General features: G+C 33.9%; 1 protein-coding gene across 1 annotated transcript in view; it reads left to right on the top strand.

Annotated features, from left to right (window-relative positions):
- Positions 1–15861, top strand: part of LOC114339207 (ankyrin repeat and IBR domain-containing protein 1-like) — a 202730-nt gene that overhangs the window by 105278 nt on the left and 81591 nt on the right. The window contains exons 6-7 of the mRNA XM_050649788.1: positions 14106–14339; positions 15123–15297. Of these exons, the coding sequence (XP_050505745.1) occupies positions 14106–14339; positions 15123–15297 (409 nt within the window). The remainder of the gene's footprint in view (positions 1–14105; positions 14340–15122; positions 15298–15861) is intronic.

Raw genomic sequence — 15861 nt, 5'->3', positions numbered from 1 at the left:
AGATACTATTAAATGATTTTTATTTTTAGAATTAAAAATGATAAATATCCGGAAAGATAAAACGTATCACAAAAAATATACAGAACAATATCTTCAGTCTGCTTTTCAGGCCATAGAAAATGGCATGAGCCAACGGAAAGCCGCTGAACAATTTAATGTGCCAAGAGAAACACTGCAGTTTAGAGCAAGCGAAAAATTTAATGAAGAAACTACCCTTGGTCCCAATCCTATTCTTTCTTTGAAAGAAGAGAATCGTTTAAAGAATTGGATCGTAACATGCCATGACAAAGGTTTTCCAGTAAGAGTGGAAGATACACAAGGCTCGGTTAAAAGGTTTTCTTGACGCAAATCCACGTGCTAATCCTTTTACTGACAATCGGCCCGGAAGAGGTTGGTATAGATTCTTTTTAAAGCAACATCCAGATTTAAGCGAGCGAACTCCAGAAGCGGTAACAGCAGCAAGTTCAGTTGTGTCTGAAAAATATATAAGAAAATGGTTCACCGGTGTTCAAGAATATTTGCATCGTAAAGGTTACATTGATATTCTTCCAGACCCTTCACGTATTTTAAATGGGGATGAAACCTGCTTCCTCTTGTGTCCCAAAAATAAACGAGTGTTGGCTGTAAAGGGAAGCAAAAATATATATCAAATAGAACATTACTCCAAAGTTAATTTGACGGTTATGTTTACGTTTGCAGCATCTGGAGAAATAACAGCACCGATGATTATTTACCGATACAAACGACTTCCTAGCAATGTTATAAATTCAGTCCCTCTAGAATGGGGCATAGGCTGTAGCGATACGGGATGGATGAAGAATGAAAACTTCTATGAATACATAGGAAACGTCTTATATAAGTACCTAAATGCAAAAAACACTAAATTTTCAGTCATTTTGTTCTTGATGGACATAAAACTCACTTAACCATTCAAACCAGTGAATTGTGTTCAAAGTTACAAATTATTTTAGTGGCATTATATCCCAATGCGATCAGAATTATACAGCCTGCAGATGTTGCTGCATTTAAACCATTAAAGGCAAATTGGAACCGGGCAGTATTAAAGTTTAGACGAGAAAACCCAAACTCAGTAGTCACCAAAGAGAATTTTGCATTAGTATTAAGCACAGCCATTAGTCAATTAAAATCAGATTCCATACTTAATGACTTTCAAGCATCTGGATTTTATCCATGGAACCGTGAGGCAATAAACTACTCTTAATGTTTAGGAAAGAACAAAGACCCGAATAAAGGTATTAATCACACTAGTTCAATGGCAAAATCAATAACATATGAAGATTTTGTACACACAGGTGGAGCCGAGAAAATACAAGAATTTCGAAGTTTGGATAATTCAGAAGAACTAAATGGAGATTTAAAATTGCTGTTTAATATATTCAATTTATTTAAAAATACCGTATATATACACACAATTCAGACTACACATACAGGTGGTATCACAGATGATATATGTACAAGATATCATCACAGAAACTCATATATCTTCAGATCTTACACTTAAACCTGCAAGTGCCAATGAAATTATATGCAACATACAAGATATTCCTGTTATTACAGAAGACAATCTGATTTTCTAGCTCAACTTCCCGAAGACGGTGATATTACATATAATATAAAAGATACTATTGTCACAAAAGATACAATGACTTTAGATATTCAATCGACATCCGATAATCTGCCGTTAGTAAATCAAGACACCTCATTATATAAAGAAATTGACACCTCAATTGATAAATTCTTTTTTTGTCCAAAAACCCCAGAAAGAAAGGGTAAAAAGCAAACAGAAAGGTTGCCTTTCCTGCTCACTTCTTCAGATCGTCAAAATGCAAAGAGGCGTAAAATTGAAGAGAAAGAAGAACAAGAAAAAATAAAATTAGAACGGAAACAAAAGCGAATTGACGCAAAAACAAACAATAAAGGTAAACAAAATAAAGAAACCAAGAAGAAAGTAATAAAAAAAATTGCCACAAGAGCCAATTCCAATAGCAAAAAATGTCAAAATGTTGTGAAGAATAAAGAAAATGTTACACTGAATACAGGTGATATTGTAGATACAAATACTTTTAAAGCAGACACACTTCTTGATCATACAATTAAAAGCACTACTTTGGGAAGTGGTGTTAGAGTACATACACCAGAAGTGATTACCCTCAAAGAAAACCACGAACTGTCACGGAACCAATTTCCTGATTCTGTAGAGGAAAACGCTATTCTGCCCTCAATTGATAACGTATCTTTTGATGTCTCCAACAATAAGAATTCATCAAATTTAAGGAATACTTCCCAAAGCAAATGTACGAATTTGGAAACCAGCAATGAAAAACGTGCTGGTGAGTAGGCTAAAAGAAAGTTGTTTTTCGAAACCGGGATATCCAGAACATGAAAAAATACAAATTCTCTCAGATATATTGGTGAAACAATCAAACAACACCAACATACCTGTAAATAATAGTCTTTTGTGTACAGGATTGTGCTATTCTTGTTCCTATAAGATTTCTAAATCAAAAGTTGGAATAAAATGTTTATTTTGTGTCAGAGTCTACCATATTGGTAGTTGTGTTAAGAAACAACAAGAAATTGAAAATCTAAATAATTTTGTGTCCCCTAACTGCACAAGCAAAAAAAGAAAAGTACGAATTTTATGAGTGGCCAATAACTGTAATTCTATATGCCAATAACTATGTTTGCATGGCCAATAACTGTGTAATTATGTATGTTTTTAAATTTGTGTTAATTTTTTATATACATTATTATTTTTTATTAACCCTGCTGTCCCGTTCGAGTCAACTACACAAATGTAATGTTCGGGTCAATATGACCCAACTATGGTTTACGCTCCTTAATCGAAATAAAATAAGCTAATGGTGATAAATAAAACTTTATTAACAAGAAATTATGGTTAATGAAACAAAAATTATGTTGTTAATGTAAAGTAAACTTTATTAACAAAAATAAAAGGCAATTTTTCTTTCAAAAAAGCCTAGTAACAAATATCTACAAAAATTTAATTTGGTTTACAACTGGGAGAGTAATAAAAACAATGGATTTTGCAAATATGTTTGTGAAATATACAACATAATAATTAGTCTTGTTATCGTTTTTAGGGCTAGTTTACAGCTTGCTCGTTTAGCAGGCGGCGTTAGTTTGGGCATATAGAAGGTTCACTAGCATTTCCATCTTGTCTACTTCTACCTGCTCCTTTTTACCAGTTCGTGAGAGCCTTTAGTTATTGGTATATTTTTTCTGGAAATGATGACTGGTTTCATTAGCTTTTGCCCAATTCCTCAAGAAAAATTCGCCGTTTTCCCAATTTATTGGTATTCCATTGGATATTTATTGATGCCCATAATACGAACCCGTTGTAGGCAGAAATGTCCAGCAGAGTAGAAAAAACAATTATTGGCCAGCGATTTATCTCTTCTCACATGTATACGTGCCAACAAGCTACTCTAGAGTATCCACTGCTCCCTTATTTGAATTGTAATCTAAAATAATTTGGGGCTTTTTATTTCGATCAAAGTGATGCATGATGCATCGATTTAGGATGCAAAGTACTCATAAGAACAACATTTCTATTATTTTTAGGAATATTGTCAACAAAATTGGTATCTTGCATGAGGCAATACAGACGAGCTATGAACTTCTTTATTCTCGATTTTTGCTGAAAGCTCCGGTTTATTTTACTTATAATTCAAGGCATTGCATCTACTTTGTTTTAGAAGAAATTGTCCTAAATTTTACGATGTAAAAAAGTTATTACACGTAAATTGTGGCCTTCCAAATCACTACTCAAGTCACACATCACACGCATTCCTGTATAGATATGCAATTTTAGAGCATAAGCAGTTTTTCTATTCATAATTACAAAAGAACCCAAACTTTTGTGCCATATTTCGCTGGCTTGCTTGGAATATACCATTTAAAGGGAGAGCGGCCTCTAAAAGCAACTAGTTGCTTATCGACGGTAACATTTTCTTCAGGGTTAAAAAATTTTTGTACATTTTCTACCTATGCTTCATAAATTTCACGTATTGCAGCAAGTTTATCAAAATGTCTCCTATCCTCTCTAGTAGTTTTGTTATCAAAACGTATTACTTGCAAACTTTTTGTAAGTATATCCAGTAACGTCATTCATTGAAATTTACTACGACCCGTTCCTTCATTCCACAAATTTTTAGTTGATTCACCATGGGACTTATAAACTCGAGCTAAAAATAAAAGACCAATGTATGCTTGGAAACCAACAACTTTATTCATGTCTTTTCTGTTGGTTCTAAAGTCATGCTCTCCGTTCATGTTGGTCATATTTATAATTTGGTTTGCAACTTCGTACTTCGTCCAGCTATACTACAATTTATTTTACAAGTTTTAGCTTGCAGAAACCTGTTTTTATTTACAGACGTATCCGGCTGAAAAACACACAGGTACTGCCAATATAGAATACTGCCAACTAAACACACATACACAGGTAATTTTTAACGGTTTAAATACGCGGGTCACATTGACCCAAACCTACCCTAGGTAACAATTTCATTTTTATCAAAAAAATCAGGAAGTTGATTGTTTATCTTATATGCAATTAAAAGACCTCATATTAGGTAATAAAGTCACGAAACACCAAATCGTTACGCCGCGTAATAATTTGTAAAATAAGAAATAAATTATTTTTTGGGTCAAATAGACCCGAACAGGACAGCAGGGTTAAAATAACCTGAGTTTTTATAAAATTTGATGTTTCATTGTTATTAAAAAACCGTTACAAAATATTTCACTTTAAAATATACCAATTTACAATTTTAATCCAATTTGAAATCCCTTAAGTGGCCAATCACTGTACCCGTTACCCTAATTAACCCTACTATATTAATATTATCAAATATAAGGTTAATAATTTATACCCTGAAGTGTGAAATACCTACTTCTTAAGTCTACCTGTGGAATTAATTAAGTACAATTAAGATATAATACCCTGTAATTTTACTGTATTAAAATTAATACCTTCGTATAGCGCTATGTTTTGGTGTACAGCAAGGGTAACAGGAAGGACTTAGGTCTGAACAAAGCAGTAGGTATAGACACAGTATATGATAGATGGTATATATAAAAATAGAGGTTATAGTACTGACTTCCCCTTCTTGCTCACGGTGTCGTAGGTGGGTTTTCCAGCTGTTATTATTCTGGTTGAATTAACTAGGTGCTAGCTTCTAGTTGGTGGTATTAGGAGTTAGGACAGCCACGAGTCCCAACCCATATAGTACACAACGTCCAACGGACGTCCATATAACGTACATTTAATGTCCAAACGTCAATGGACCCAAACTGGACGTACTACGTACGTTCATTACGCGACGTCCATTTCAACGTACATTGGACATCCATTTGTGGTCCATGGAGATTTTACACAAAACGCGACTATTATTATGAGTAATTATATTTATATGTATAGCTTCTTGTTTTAATCAAAGCAATATTATTAGTAGAATACAATAAGCTTCTAATAAACGTATTCACATATTTTTTCATCATCGACTTAAAACACTAAACTACTAAAATTATTTTAATTAAACCTATATAATATTAGACGATGATAAAATGATCGTAAACTTTTTCAGAATAACGGAGCTACATCGCACATCGGTCATTATAGACCTTACAATAATTAAAAACTACCAATTTAAATCTTAAATATGCATTTTGTAACTGTTAAATTTCCCGCCTTGCAATATCGTTCCCAATACAAACTAAATGAGAATCTTCTTGACAACGTTGTCGCTCTTCACGCTATCGGTCGTAAAAGGTAGTATTAGGCAGGTACCTTTTTGGGGTTAGGGGATTGTCGCTGTTAATTATTGTGAAATACTGAAGGAGGATTTATTTATGAGAATTTACAGAATGGCAAACCCGCTTGCAATATACAACCCAACCGTAATGACTCTAAGAAATAATGTTTGGAACGGAACAGAGAATAAACGGAATAAACCTCTTTTAATGTGCATTCTTCATAGGGCGCCATTACATTATCTGAATTTTGTCTTTATTAAATTATTACATACAATATAATTCATGCTGTGATATATTTGTGTTTGCTGTTTATCGTGCACGTGCAGTCGTACATTAATGAAGTTCATATAATAAAGTTATAATAAAGAGAAATAAAAAAGGTATTTTGTGTAATATTTTAAAGTATAAGTTTAGTATTATAGGAACTATTTCCTATAAAGGCTTTTTGCTATGTATTCACAAAATTATGGACACTAGATTGCCTTCTGAAAAGTGCCCTACAAATGTCCATAAGACGTGCATTGAATGTACATCAGATGTACATTGAATGTACATAAGGTGTACACTGAAAGCTTCAACAACGTACACTGTACGTTTGTAGCGAACGTTATATGGACGTCCAATTTTGTGAAATCTGGACGATCGTTGGACGTCCATCGGATGTCCATTGTACCTTAGCGGGACGTTCATTGGACGTTCCAATGTACACAGATGTACGTCCATTGGATGCCCATAAAACGTACTTGTGCTACCTGGGAAGTGGTGCCGTCAGGAAATTGGCCTGTGATAGTATGTGGCCAACGGATAGGGGTTGTTACTTAGAGGCTAAGGGAAGGACCTTAGCCTCGAGCGATGAAAGACATTAGTCCCAAGCTAAGGTTATGTCGCAGTAACTAATTAAAACTTTTCATCAGCTAACAAAATATTACAAGCTTTAAATCCGTCACTGGCACAAACCTTTCAAATAACGGTGAGTTTTCATAAACTCAGCTGAATTATTGCTGATGAATCGGATTTGCAAAGTTCTCCACTTTACAATGGCCGATGTCGTCAAGCCCCAATCAAAGAGACCGGATATATATCAACCGCCTTTCCTTAATGTCATTCAAGTCCATCGCTCAAAACGAACATCTGAGCATGGAACCACGGTTGATTTAGTTACGTGACAAGAACTTAAGCACAACCTGTGAACGAGAGAAAGACAGCCTATTTCTAGAATCTCAAACCATTACTAAACAAATCAACAGAACAGAACCTTTTTGCGAATGAACCAACTGTTTTAAAGGAACTACCATAGGCGTAACCAGGGGGGGTTTAAAGTATTTAAATATCTTTCAGTTTAACATATATGAATAAATTGTGGAGGTTTAAAAAAAACGTAACATACACTGTATGTGGATACCTACAAATACTTAGAAATATGGATAACATAAAATGTGGACCAAACCAAACCAAACAAATTAAGACGCGCATTAAAATAGCACATTAAATGTGCTATTCAAAAGGCGCTAAAAATTTAGAGCACGTTACACTGAAGCAAGGCATAGTTCTAGCCTTATACTCCGATAACAAAGAAACTTTTTAATGGGTTATGCATAAATTTTATGCATAACCCATTAGGCAATCCATCGACCTGTCAAAGGTAAACCACGTGACCTTTGGTTGGCACACAAAACTGTTCTTAACCCATTAACCGCCAAGCAAAGAAATACTGCAATAATATGTAATATATTTGATTAACTAGAGTAAAATAAACTTAAACATTCGTAAAAAAATTATTTTACACTTTGATAATGGCAGGTGTCACAACAACAAAATGGTTCGTTTTCGAACCTTTGGCGGAAATGAGATATAAAAATTGAAATACACAATTTTATTTTTTGTGAAAAGTCTCAAAACATTTAGAGTGTAAATGGACCTGGAAGTTTTGATAAACAAAAATAGTATGGTTAGAACATTGCCTACACCTTCTTCAGCTTCTTTCTCAAAAACGAAGTCGAACGGCCCTCTATCTTTTTTAGAAATTATTTTAGATATTTCCAGTTTACACTTTCCAATCCTGTATCTTGCACTGTGCCAGTTGCATAAATTCGACAAATCGACTTATTGTCTACAACACTACACAGCCTCCCTTATGTAGCCCCCTCCCCCACCCTAGATTATAACAAAACTGAATACCAGACTACCCGTCTTTCTAAAGGTACATATCCACTACGTTCGTAATATTGGACCACCGAGGCACTGCCGCACTGTTGCACGGTCCGGGAGCGCCAACCATCCAATATATTCACGAACCTCTTGCACTCCGCGCTCCCTGCAACTGCTCCAATAGATACGGTATGCGCTCCTCTACATATAAACCGACACCAATTGGAACGCCGAGGCGGAGCGCGCACTGTTGCACGGTCCGGGAGCGCCAACCATCCACTATGTTCACAAACTTCTTGCGCTCCGCGCTCCCTGCAACTGCTCCCATCTACATGCATGCGCTCCTCTACATATAAACCGCCACCTATTGGACCGTTGAGGAGGAGCGCACACTGTTGCATGGTCCGAGAGCGCCAACCATCCACTATGTTCACGAACTTCTTGCGCTCCGCGCTCCCTGCAACTGCTCCAATCGATACGGTATGTGCTCCCTTACATATAAATTGTCCACAGATTGGAGCGCCGAGGCAGAGTGCGCACAATTGCACAGTCCGGGAGCGCCAAACGTGTCCACTATGTGGAGCAGTTGAAGGAGCTCGGAGCGCAAGCCTAGTGGATACGTGTTTTTACACATAATAAAGAAATATCCCAACAAATTACTGCCTGTGCATCACCTTGACTTATTCCTGATCAGACAGGATTATATGTCGACTTCCGCCAATGGTTCGTTATCGAACCATTATTTTCAAACACGAGATTTGATGACTCAGAAATTATTTTTTTTGTATTTTTATAACAATTGGTGTACAAATAGGTTAAAAAAATAATGTTTTAATTTATTTAACCATAAAAGTGTTATGCCAATAAAATTACTACAGTAAAAATAAAGTTGTGTCGAAGGATTGAAAATGTCGGACATTTAGAAAATATTTTTGTGATGAAAGCACGAGTTTGGAAATTAAACAAAATTAAATTTAGTTACACTTATATCTTGTGGTTACTTAAAAAATACAAAGATTTAAAAAAAAATTAACGAATTGTCAAAAAAAATTCTACAAAAAAATGGTGCGTTTTCGCACCTTTGGCGCTAAATGGGTTAACCTAAACACAATGTAATTATTGATTTTTCTTATTTGTTTTTTGTCGTGATTTTGAGCTAGTATAATATTTAAAGACATTCATTAGATTAATTATTTTATAAACTTTACGTTTTTGGTGATTTTGAGTGCTGACAACATGCCTGTGACTTGTATAGTAGTGAACTGTGGAAGTCCAACTGATCGGGATAATGTTAATTTTAATTTGTTTTTTGTCCTGATTTTGAGCTAATATAGTATTTAAAGACATTCATTAAATTAATTATTTTATAAACTTTACGTTTTTGATGATTTTGAGTGCTGACAACATGCCTGTCACTTGTATAAATAGTGAACTGTGCAAGTCCAACTAATCAGAATAATGTTAATTTTAATTTGATTTTTTTTTGTCGTGATTTTGAGCTTAATATAGTATTTAAAGACATTCGTTAGATTAATTATTTTATAAACTTTACGTTTTTGGTGATTTTGAGTGCTGACAACATGCCTGTAATTTGTATAGTAGTGAACTGTGTAAGTCCAACTGATCGGGATAATGTTAATTTTAATTTGTTTTTTGTCCTGATTTTGAGGTAATATAGTATTTAAAGACATTCATTAGATTAATTATTTTATAAACTTTACGTTTTTCATGATTTTGAGTGCTGACAACATGCCTGTCACTTGTATATATAGTGAACTGTGCAAATCCAACTAATCAGAATAATGTTAATTTAAGGGCCGGTTGTTCGAACGCTAATCAACAATGATCATTATCAAATAATTAATTACTGTCAATGTCAATTGTTAAAACATAATTAATTACAATTCTGAGACTATAATCAATTAATATAACAATAATTATTAACATAATTAATAATAAATCTCATAATTGTAATTAATTATGTTTTCAGCAACCCAAACAAAGTTGACATTGACAGTTTTGGTGACAGTAATTAAATATTTAATAATGATCATTGTTGATTAGCGTTCGAACAACCGGCCCTTAATTTGTTTTTTGTCATGATTTTGAGCTTAATATAGTATTTAAAGACATTCATTAGATTAATTATTTTACAAACTTTACGTTTTTGGTGATTTTGAGTGCTGACAACATGCCTGTGACTTGTATAGTAGTGAACTGTGGAAGTCCAACTGATCAGAATAATGTTAATTTTAATTTGTTTTTTGTCGTGATTTTGAGCTTAATATAGTAGTTAAAGACATTCATTAGATTGATTATTTTATAAACTTTTCGTTTTTGGTGATTTTAAGTGCTGAAAACATGCCTGTAACTTGTATTATAGTAGTGAACTGTGGAAGTCGAGCTAATCGGATAATGTTAATTTTTTTCGTGTTCCCGCTATAGGGCTTTTCATTCACAGTCATTTGTTTTGAGCTTCTGTCATATGTCGTACAATCCGTGTATAGTAATATTATACAAGGATTATACAACATCTAACAGAAGCTCGAAACAAATGACAATCGATGAAAAGCCCTATTAGAAACTCATTTATGTTTCCTCGCCTAACTAAATTATCAAAGAACAGGACGCACTCATGCTAGGAATTATGGTTTTTATTAATATTATTACAATTATTTATATGTGACACTAACGTAACTAGTGACATTAATTTTTAGGCCAATGTGACAAACTTTATTAATATTAAATTTTAACATTCATCCCCTATTTTGTTAAAACAATATTATTTTGTTTTTCATTCTATTATAACATTTCTTGTTATTTATTTATTCCATATAGACCTGGATCCCGCGTACCAAAAAAAGTTGATTAATAGCAAGCTGAAAATTTATTAATAGCTTAACGGTGTCTAGTCCGACAAACTTTGATGTACGGGAACACTGGAAGTTTTAACTGTGGAACAGGTTAAAAATTTGGAACGCCAAACTACGAAAATGTTTATGTAATTTGTCAGATAAAACTTCTAATTGATTTGCTACCAATTCATTAAACTCTCATGCAAAAACCAGACTGGTGAAAAAATCACCAACTGGGCATTTTAATGATTAGAACACGACGACCATGTCAAACTACAGGAATCATGTTGGTTAGTAATAGCAGTCTGATTTTTGCATGAGAATTTAATGAAAGGATAACAGATCAATTGGATGTTCTGTCCGACAAAATATATGGGATGTTTTTGTAATCTGATGTTCCAAATCTGAGTTTCCAAACTGTTTCACAATTAAAACTACCCCTGTTCCAGTGTCACAATACATCAAAGTTTGTCCAACTGGACACCGTTAAACTATTAACAAATTTTCAGCTTGCTATTAATAAATTTTTTTGGTACACGGGATCCAGACCTAATAGGTTTGTTCGTAGTACGACACAAACGTTTAGCAACTGCTGCCAACCATCAGATGCATGAGCAGTTAACAGTTAGAGTTGTGCAGTTAATAGTTAGCATTCATAGACTACGAATGCGCACGTGTCTGATGGTTGGCAAGAGTTGCTGATCGTTCTACGAACAAGCCTATCCGTAAGCACAATTTGTGATATCCATGGGTAGTTACTAACAGAAAGAGGCAGGATTCGATTTTTAAAACATTTATTTTAGAGTGAAAACATAGTCATACCTTAAACGATAAATGTATATTATCATTACAAGTTGATACTAATTACAAAAATAAATACACATTTAAAAGACCAATACATAATTACTCATGATGAAGAAGTACATTATAATTAAAAATGAATAACCATTTTCATATCGCTGCAACACAATGCCAAAGCCATCTTATATTTCAGTTCGTTTAGTGAGCACAACAAGCACTCTGACCGAACAGTTTCAAAACTCATTAGTTTTTCATCAGAGAATGCATACCAACCCATGTAGCTGTAACATATGTACATGCATTGGGTTCTTCTTCGTCTGTCTTGCCCTGGGCACACTCAGCTAAAAATAAGATTGCTGCAATATGGCTGCAGACTTCACTATTACCAGCCATACGCATACAATATGCATTTGCTATGTCATCAAAACTGGCTATCACCCCACCCAAGCATTTAGTTGTTTAGCATTAGATTTTTGGAAATGCTTCACCTAAAAAAATATTTTATTTTTTTTGGAAATTCTTCAACTACAAAAATTTATTTTTATTACAGTATTTGCGTTCTTTACAGTGATTGAGAATATTTCAAATAGATGGCAGTAATAAAACATTTTCAGAGAATTATGGAGTTCGCAGTTTACAGGTTAGGACGACGATATGTCTGGTTTCATACAGATATATAAACGTAAATAAATCTAATATTTAGAACCAATTTATCCAAAAGACACTAATACTCTTATCCATATATTTCTTAATGGTGAATAAATAAAATAAAGGCATACCTTTCCAACAATAATATGGAAATCAGGAAGCATTAACAATTTTTACTCCATTCAAAACAAATCCAGCTGTAAAATATTTATGTGCCTGAAGGCGTTTGTATGCTTTCATCTGCTGCTTAGAGTAGCAACTGTGAGACTCCATCAGATATGTATAAATATCTAATAGTAACTTGATGGATTGCACTTTACTGTAAAATCCAATTCTGACTGATGCGTATGGATCCAAATCCCCAATTATTTTCAGCTTCAATAAATATCTAAAACAATAAAAGAAATAATGTTATTGCTTGCAAAATTCATCATTATTGATAAATACCGGGGCAAAATGAACAGTAAATAAAAATTGTTTCGCCTACCTTTCTCGCAACATCTGGAGTTTCCAATAATAATTTCCTTAAATAATCAGTTTGCATTGTGGTAAAGTTTATAAAGTTCACAAAAACAGGAAACGAAATTCAAATGAATCCAAAATAGACAAAATACGACGATAAACAATGAAAAATCATTGAAAAATAGATACAAATATAAACTCTTTGTTAGTTTGTGTGCCAACCAGAGGTCACGTGGTTTGGATTGCCTAATTAAAAAGTTTCTTTGTTTTCGGAATATAAGGTTAGAACTATGCCTTGCTTCAGTGTTACTTGTTCCCAATTTTTCTCTCTCAATAAATTTTATGCATAACCCATTAAAAAGTTTCTTTGTTGTCGGAATATAAGGTTAGAACTATGCTTTGCTTCTGTGTTACGTATTCTCAATTTTTTTTATGGCTTAAAAACGTGAACAATAAAACAAGTGCATATAAATAAGTTAGCCTCCTTTATGTTTTGGTATTACCGAAAAATACTGCGAACATCACTGATTCAAATAATGTCCAACGCGGAAGCCACTAGAAGGATATACGGGTTTAAAAGTACGACGCTATAGATATTTATGTTTATTTCTGCTCCCACCAACTAAAACAGCAAGCAACAGTTAAATACCTTGAAATGCACCTAGACCAAAGATTAAACTGGAGAACACACATTTTTATGAAGCGTAAACAACTTGGTCTCAAATTACACAATCTTTACTGGCTGATTGGTCACAAATCATCACTGTCGATGAAAAATAAAGAACTTGTCTACAAAGCAATTTTGAAGCCAATATGGAGTTACGTGATCTAACTGTGGGGTACTGCATCAAACTCCAATATCGAAATCTTGGAGAGGTTCCAGTCAAAGGTTCTTCGAATAATCACAAATGCCCCATGGTATGTTGCAAATAATATTATTAGACGCGATCTAGAAATTACAACAGTAAAAGAAGAAATTACTAACTTTGCACAGAAATACGAAGACAGACTGACACAACATCCAATTGTACTAGCCAGAAACCTGATGAGAGAACCAGTCGGACGAAGACTTAGACGAAATACACCTAGTGATTTACCATCGCGATTTTAGTTATATCTGCCCTAATTCCCAGTGACAAACAATTTTATATCTATGTAAAATATTTGTAAAGAAAATGATCAATGAATCATTTTCTCCAAGTCACCTACACTAGTGGTCACAACATTTACTCATTGTAACTTGTTTTACAGATTGTAAATAAATTGGGAGGTTAAATAAAAAAATTCTGCTTAAACTCTATAAAGACCCTTCTAATCTTCTGTTATTAAAATTGTACTCTCATGCGTTTTTAAATCAAGTACTGTAAGTATGTATTTTTATAATTCTAGTGTGAAATCTGCCTTTTTACTGTTACAAATTGGGATCAACCAGTACACATGTCTTGCAAACACACCTTCTGCAAAATATGTTGGGAAACATACCTAACCACCAAAATCCAAGAAGGCGATGCTCACCACATTTTATGTCCAGCTTTTGAATGTGATATTTTAGTGCCAGTAGAGCTAATAGAAAAACTAGTAACCCCAGAAGTAGCAAGACGTTACCTTCAATTTGATATTAAGGTAAGCAACTGATTTTTAATATTAATTAATTCCGCCTAAATACATAACATAATCGATGTTCCACTTATACTGGAAGGTGTCGAGGTGTCTTCTTTACTCGTTATTCTCTGCGAACTTACGCCACTTTTTTTGTCCCTAGCTAATTTTTTGGCTTCCTTCCACGATTTTCCTCTATTCTTCAATATTTCCATCGCGCTTGTATTCCAGGTTTTCCTTGCGCGGCCTCTCCTGTTTTCCCCATCGCTTCCCATGTCATTTTAACTTATCTGTTGTCATTCATTCTAAGTATATATCCAGTCCATTTTAATTTCTTTTCATGAATTTTTTCCTTTAATGTTTTTACTTTTAATTCTCTTTATAGGGAATGATATGTTCTTGTGCCTGCTTTTATTCTATTTCCAATTTATTCTTACTTAAGTTTATTCCATGGTATTTAAATTTCTCTAACTGTTTTATTTTGTTACCTTGGATTTAAATATTTACATTAACTTCTTTGTTGGATATTGCCATTACTTTTGTTTTTTTTTCCATATTTTATCATTAGGTTGTAATTTATTAATTATGTCTCCCAGATTTCTATATTTTTTTCCAGAGCTTTTTCAGTCCTTGTCACAATAACAATATCCGCTGCAAATACACCTAGGCCTAGGTTTGGCCTAGGCTAAACTAGTTTATCCTAACGCGTTCAGGACAAACTAGTTTGGCCTAGGCCAAACTAGTTTGTCCTGAAATCGGGTTTGGCCGGTAACATAAACGTTACACAGCAACTTTTACTACTTTTAGGCATTTGTGGAAAGTAACAAAAGCATAAAATGGTGTCCAATACCTGGATGTGGTCGTGCTGTTAGACTTCCAGAAGCAGAGAGGACAACCACCAACTCGAATAAAAAACCGTTACCCACGACGTCACATGCTGTTGATTGTGGCAATGCGCATTTCTTTTGCTGGGAGTGTTTAGGTAACTGAATTTCGTCCTTGTTAATTTATGATTGATAATTATTGGTTATACCGTTGATAATACTTTTGTGAGTAAAGAGAATGCCCTCAAACGTTGTATGGAAATGAAAATTGTTCTAATTGCTCCCTAAAAGAGCTACAATTTTTTAGATATTTTACCGAATTTCTGCAAAAATCCTGTTGAAAATACATAAATTAGAAGGGATAAACACTTACCGAAAAGTATAAACTTCGTTTGTAACGTACCTGTTAGATTTTGAAGACTACATAGGTGCTAAAACCAAAAAAATTTCAAAAATCGTTTTTTTTATTATAGCGCCATCTATCCATAATTCGAAAAAATGGATGGAATAAAACTTACTTATTTTTAGGTACAGAATACAAATCTATAATAAAAAACACGTATTTTTCAGTTTTTCGATCTGATTTTCATTTCGCGAAATATTGCGGAGAAATATTTAAGATTTTAAAGTTACCCCCCCACTCCCTCCGTGGAGGACCGTGTTTGTATCGTTCGATAGAGCGTGAAACTTTGTGACTCACCCATTTCATTACTCCTACTCAA

This window comes from Diabrotica virgifera, chromosome 4, assembly GCF_917563875.1.
Source record: "Diabrotica virgifera virgifera chromosome 4, PGI_DIABVI_V3a".
Classification (NCBI taxonomy): Eukaryota; Metazoa; Arthropoda; class Insecta; order Coleoptera; family Chrysomelidae; genus Diabrotica; species Diabrotica virgifera.
The sequence above is the reverse complement of the archived record's forward strand: the minus strand, read 5'-3'. Positions and strand labels throughout refer to the sequence as shown.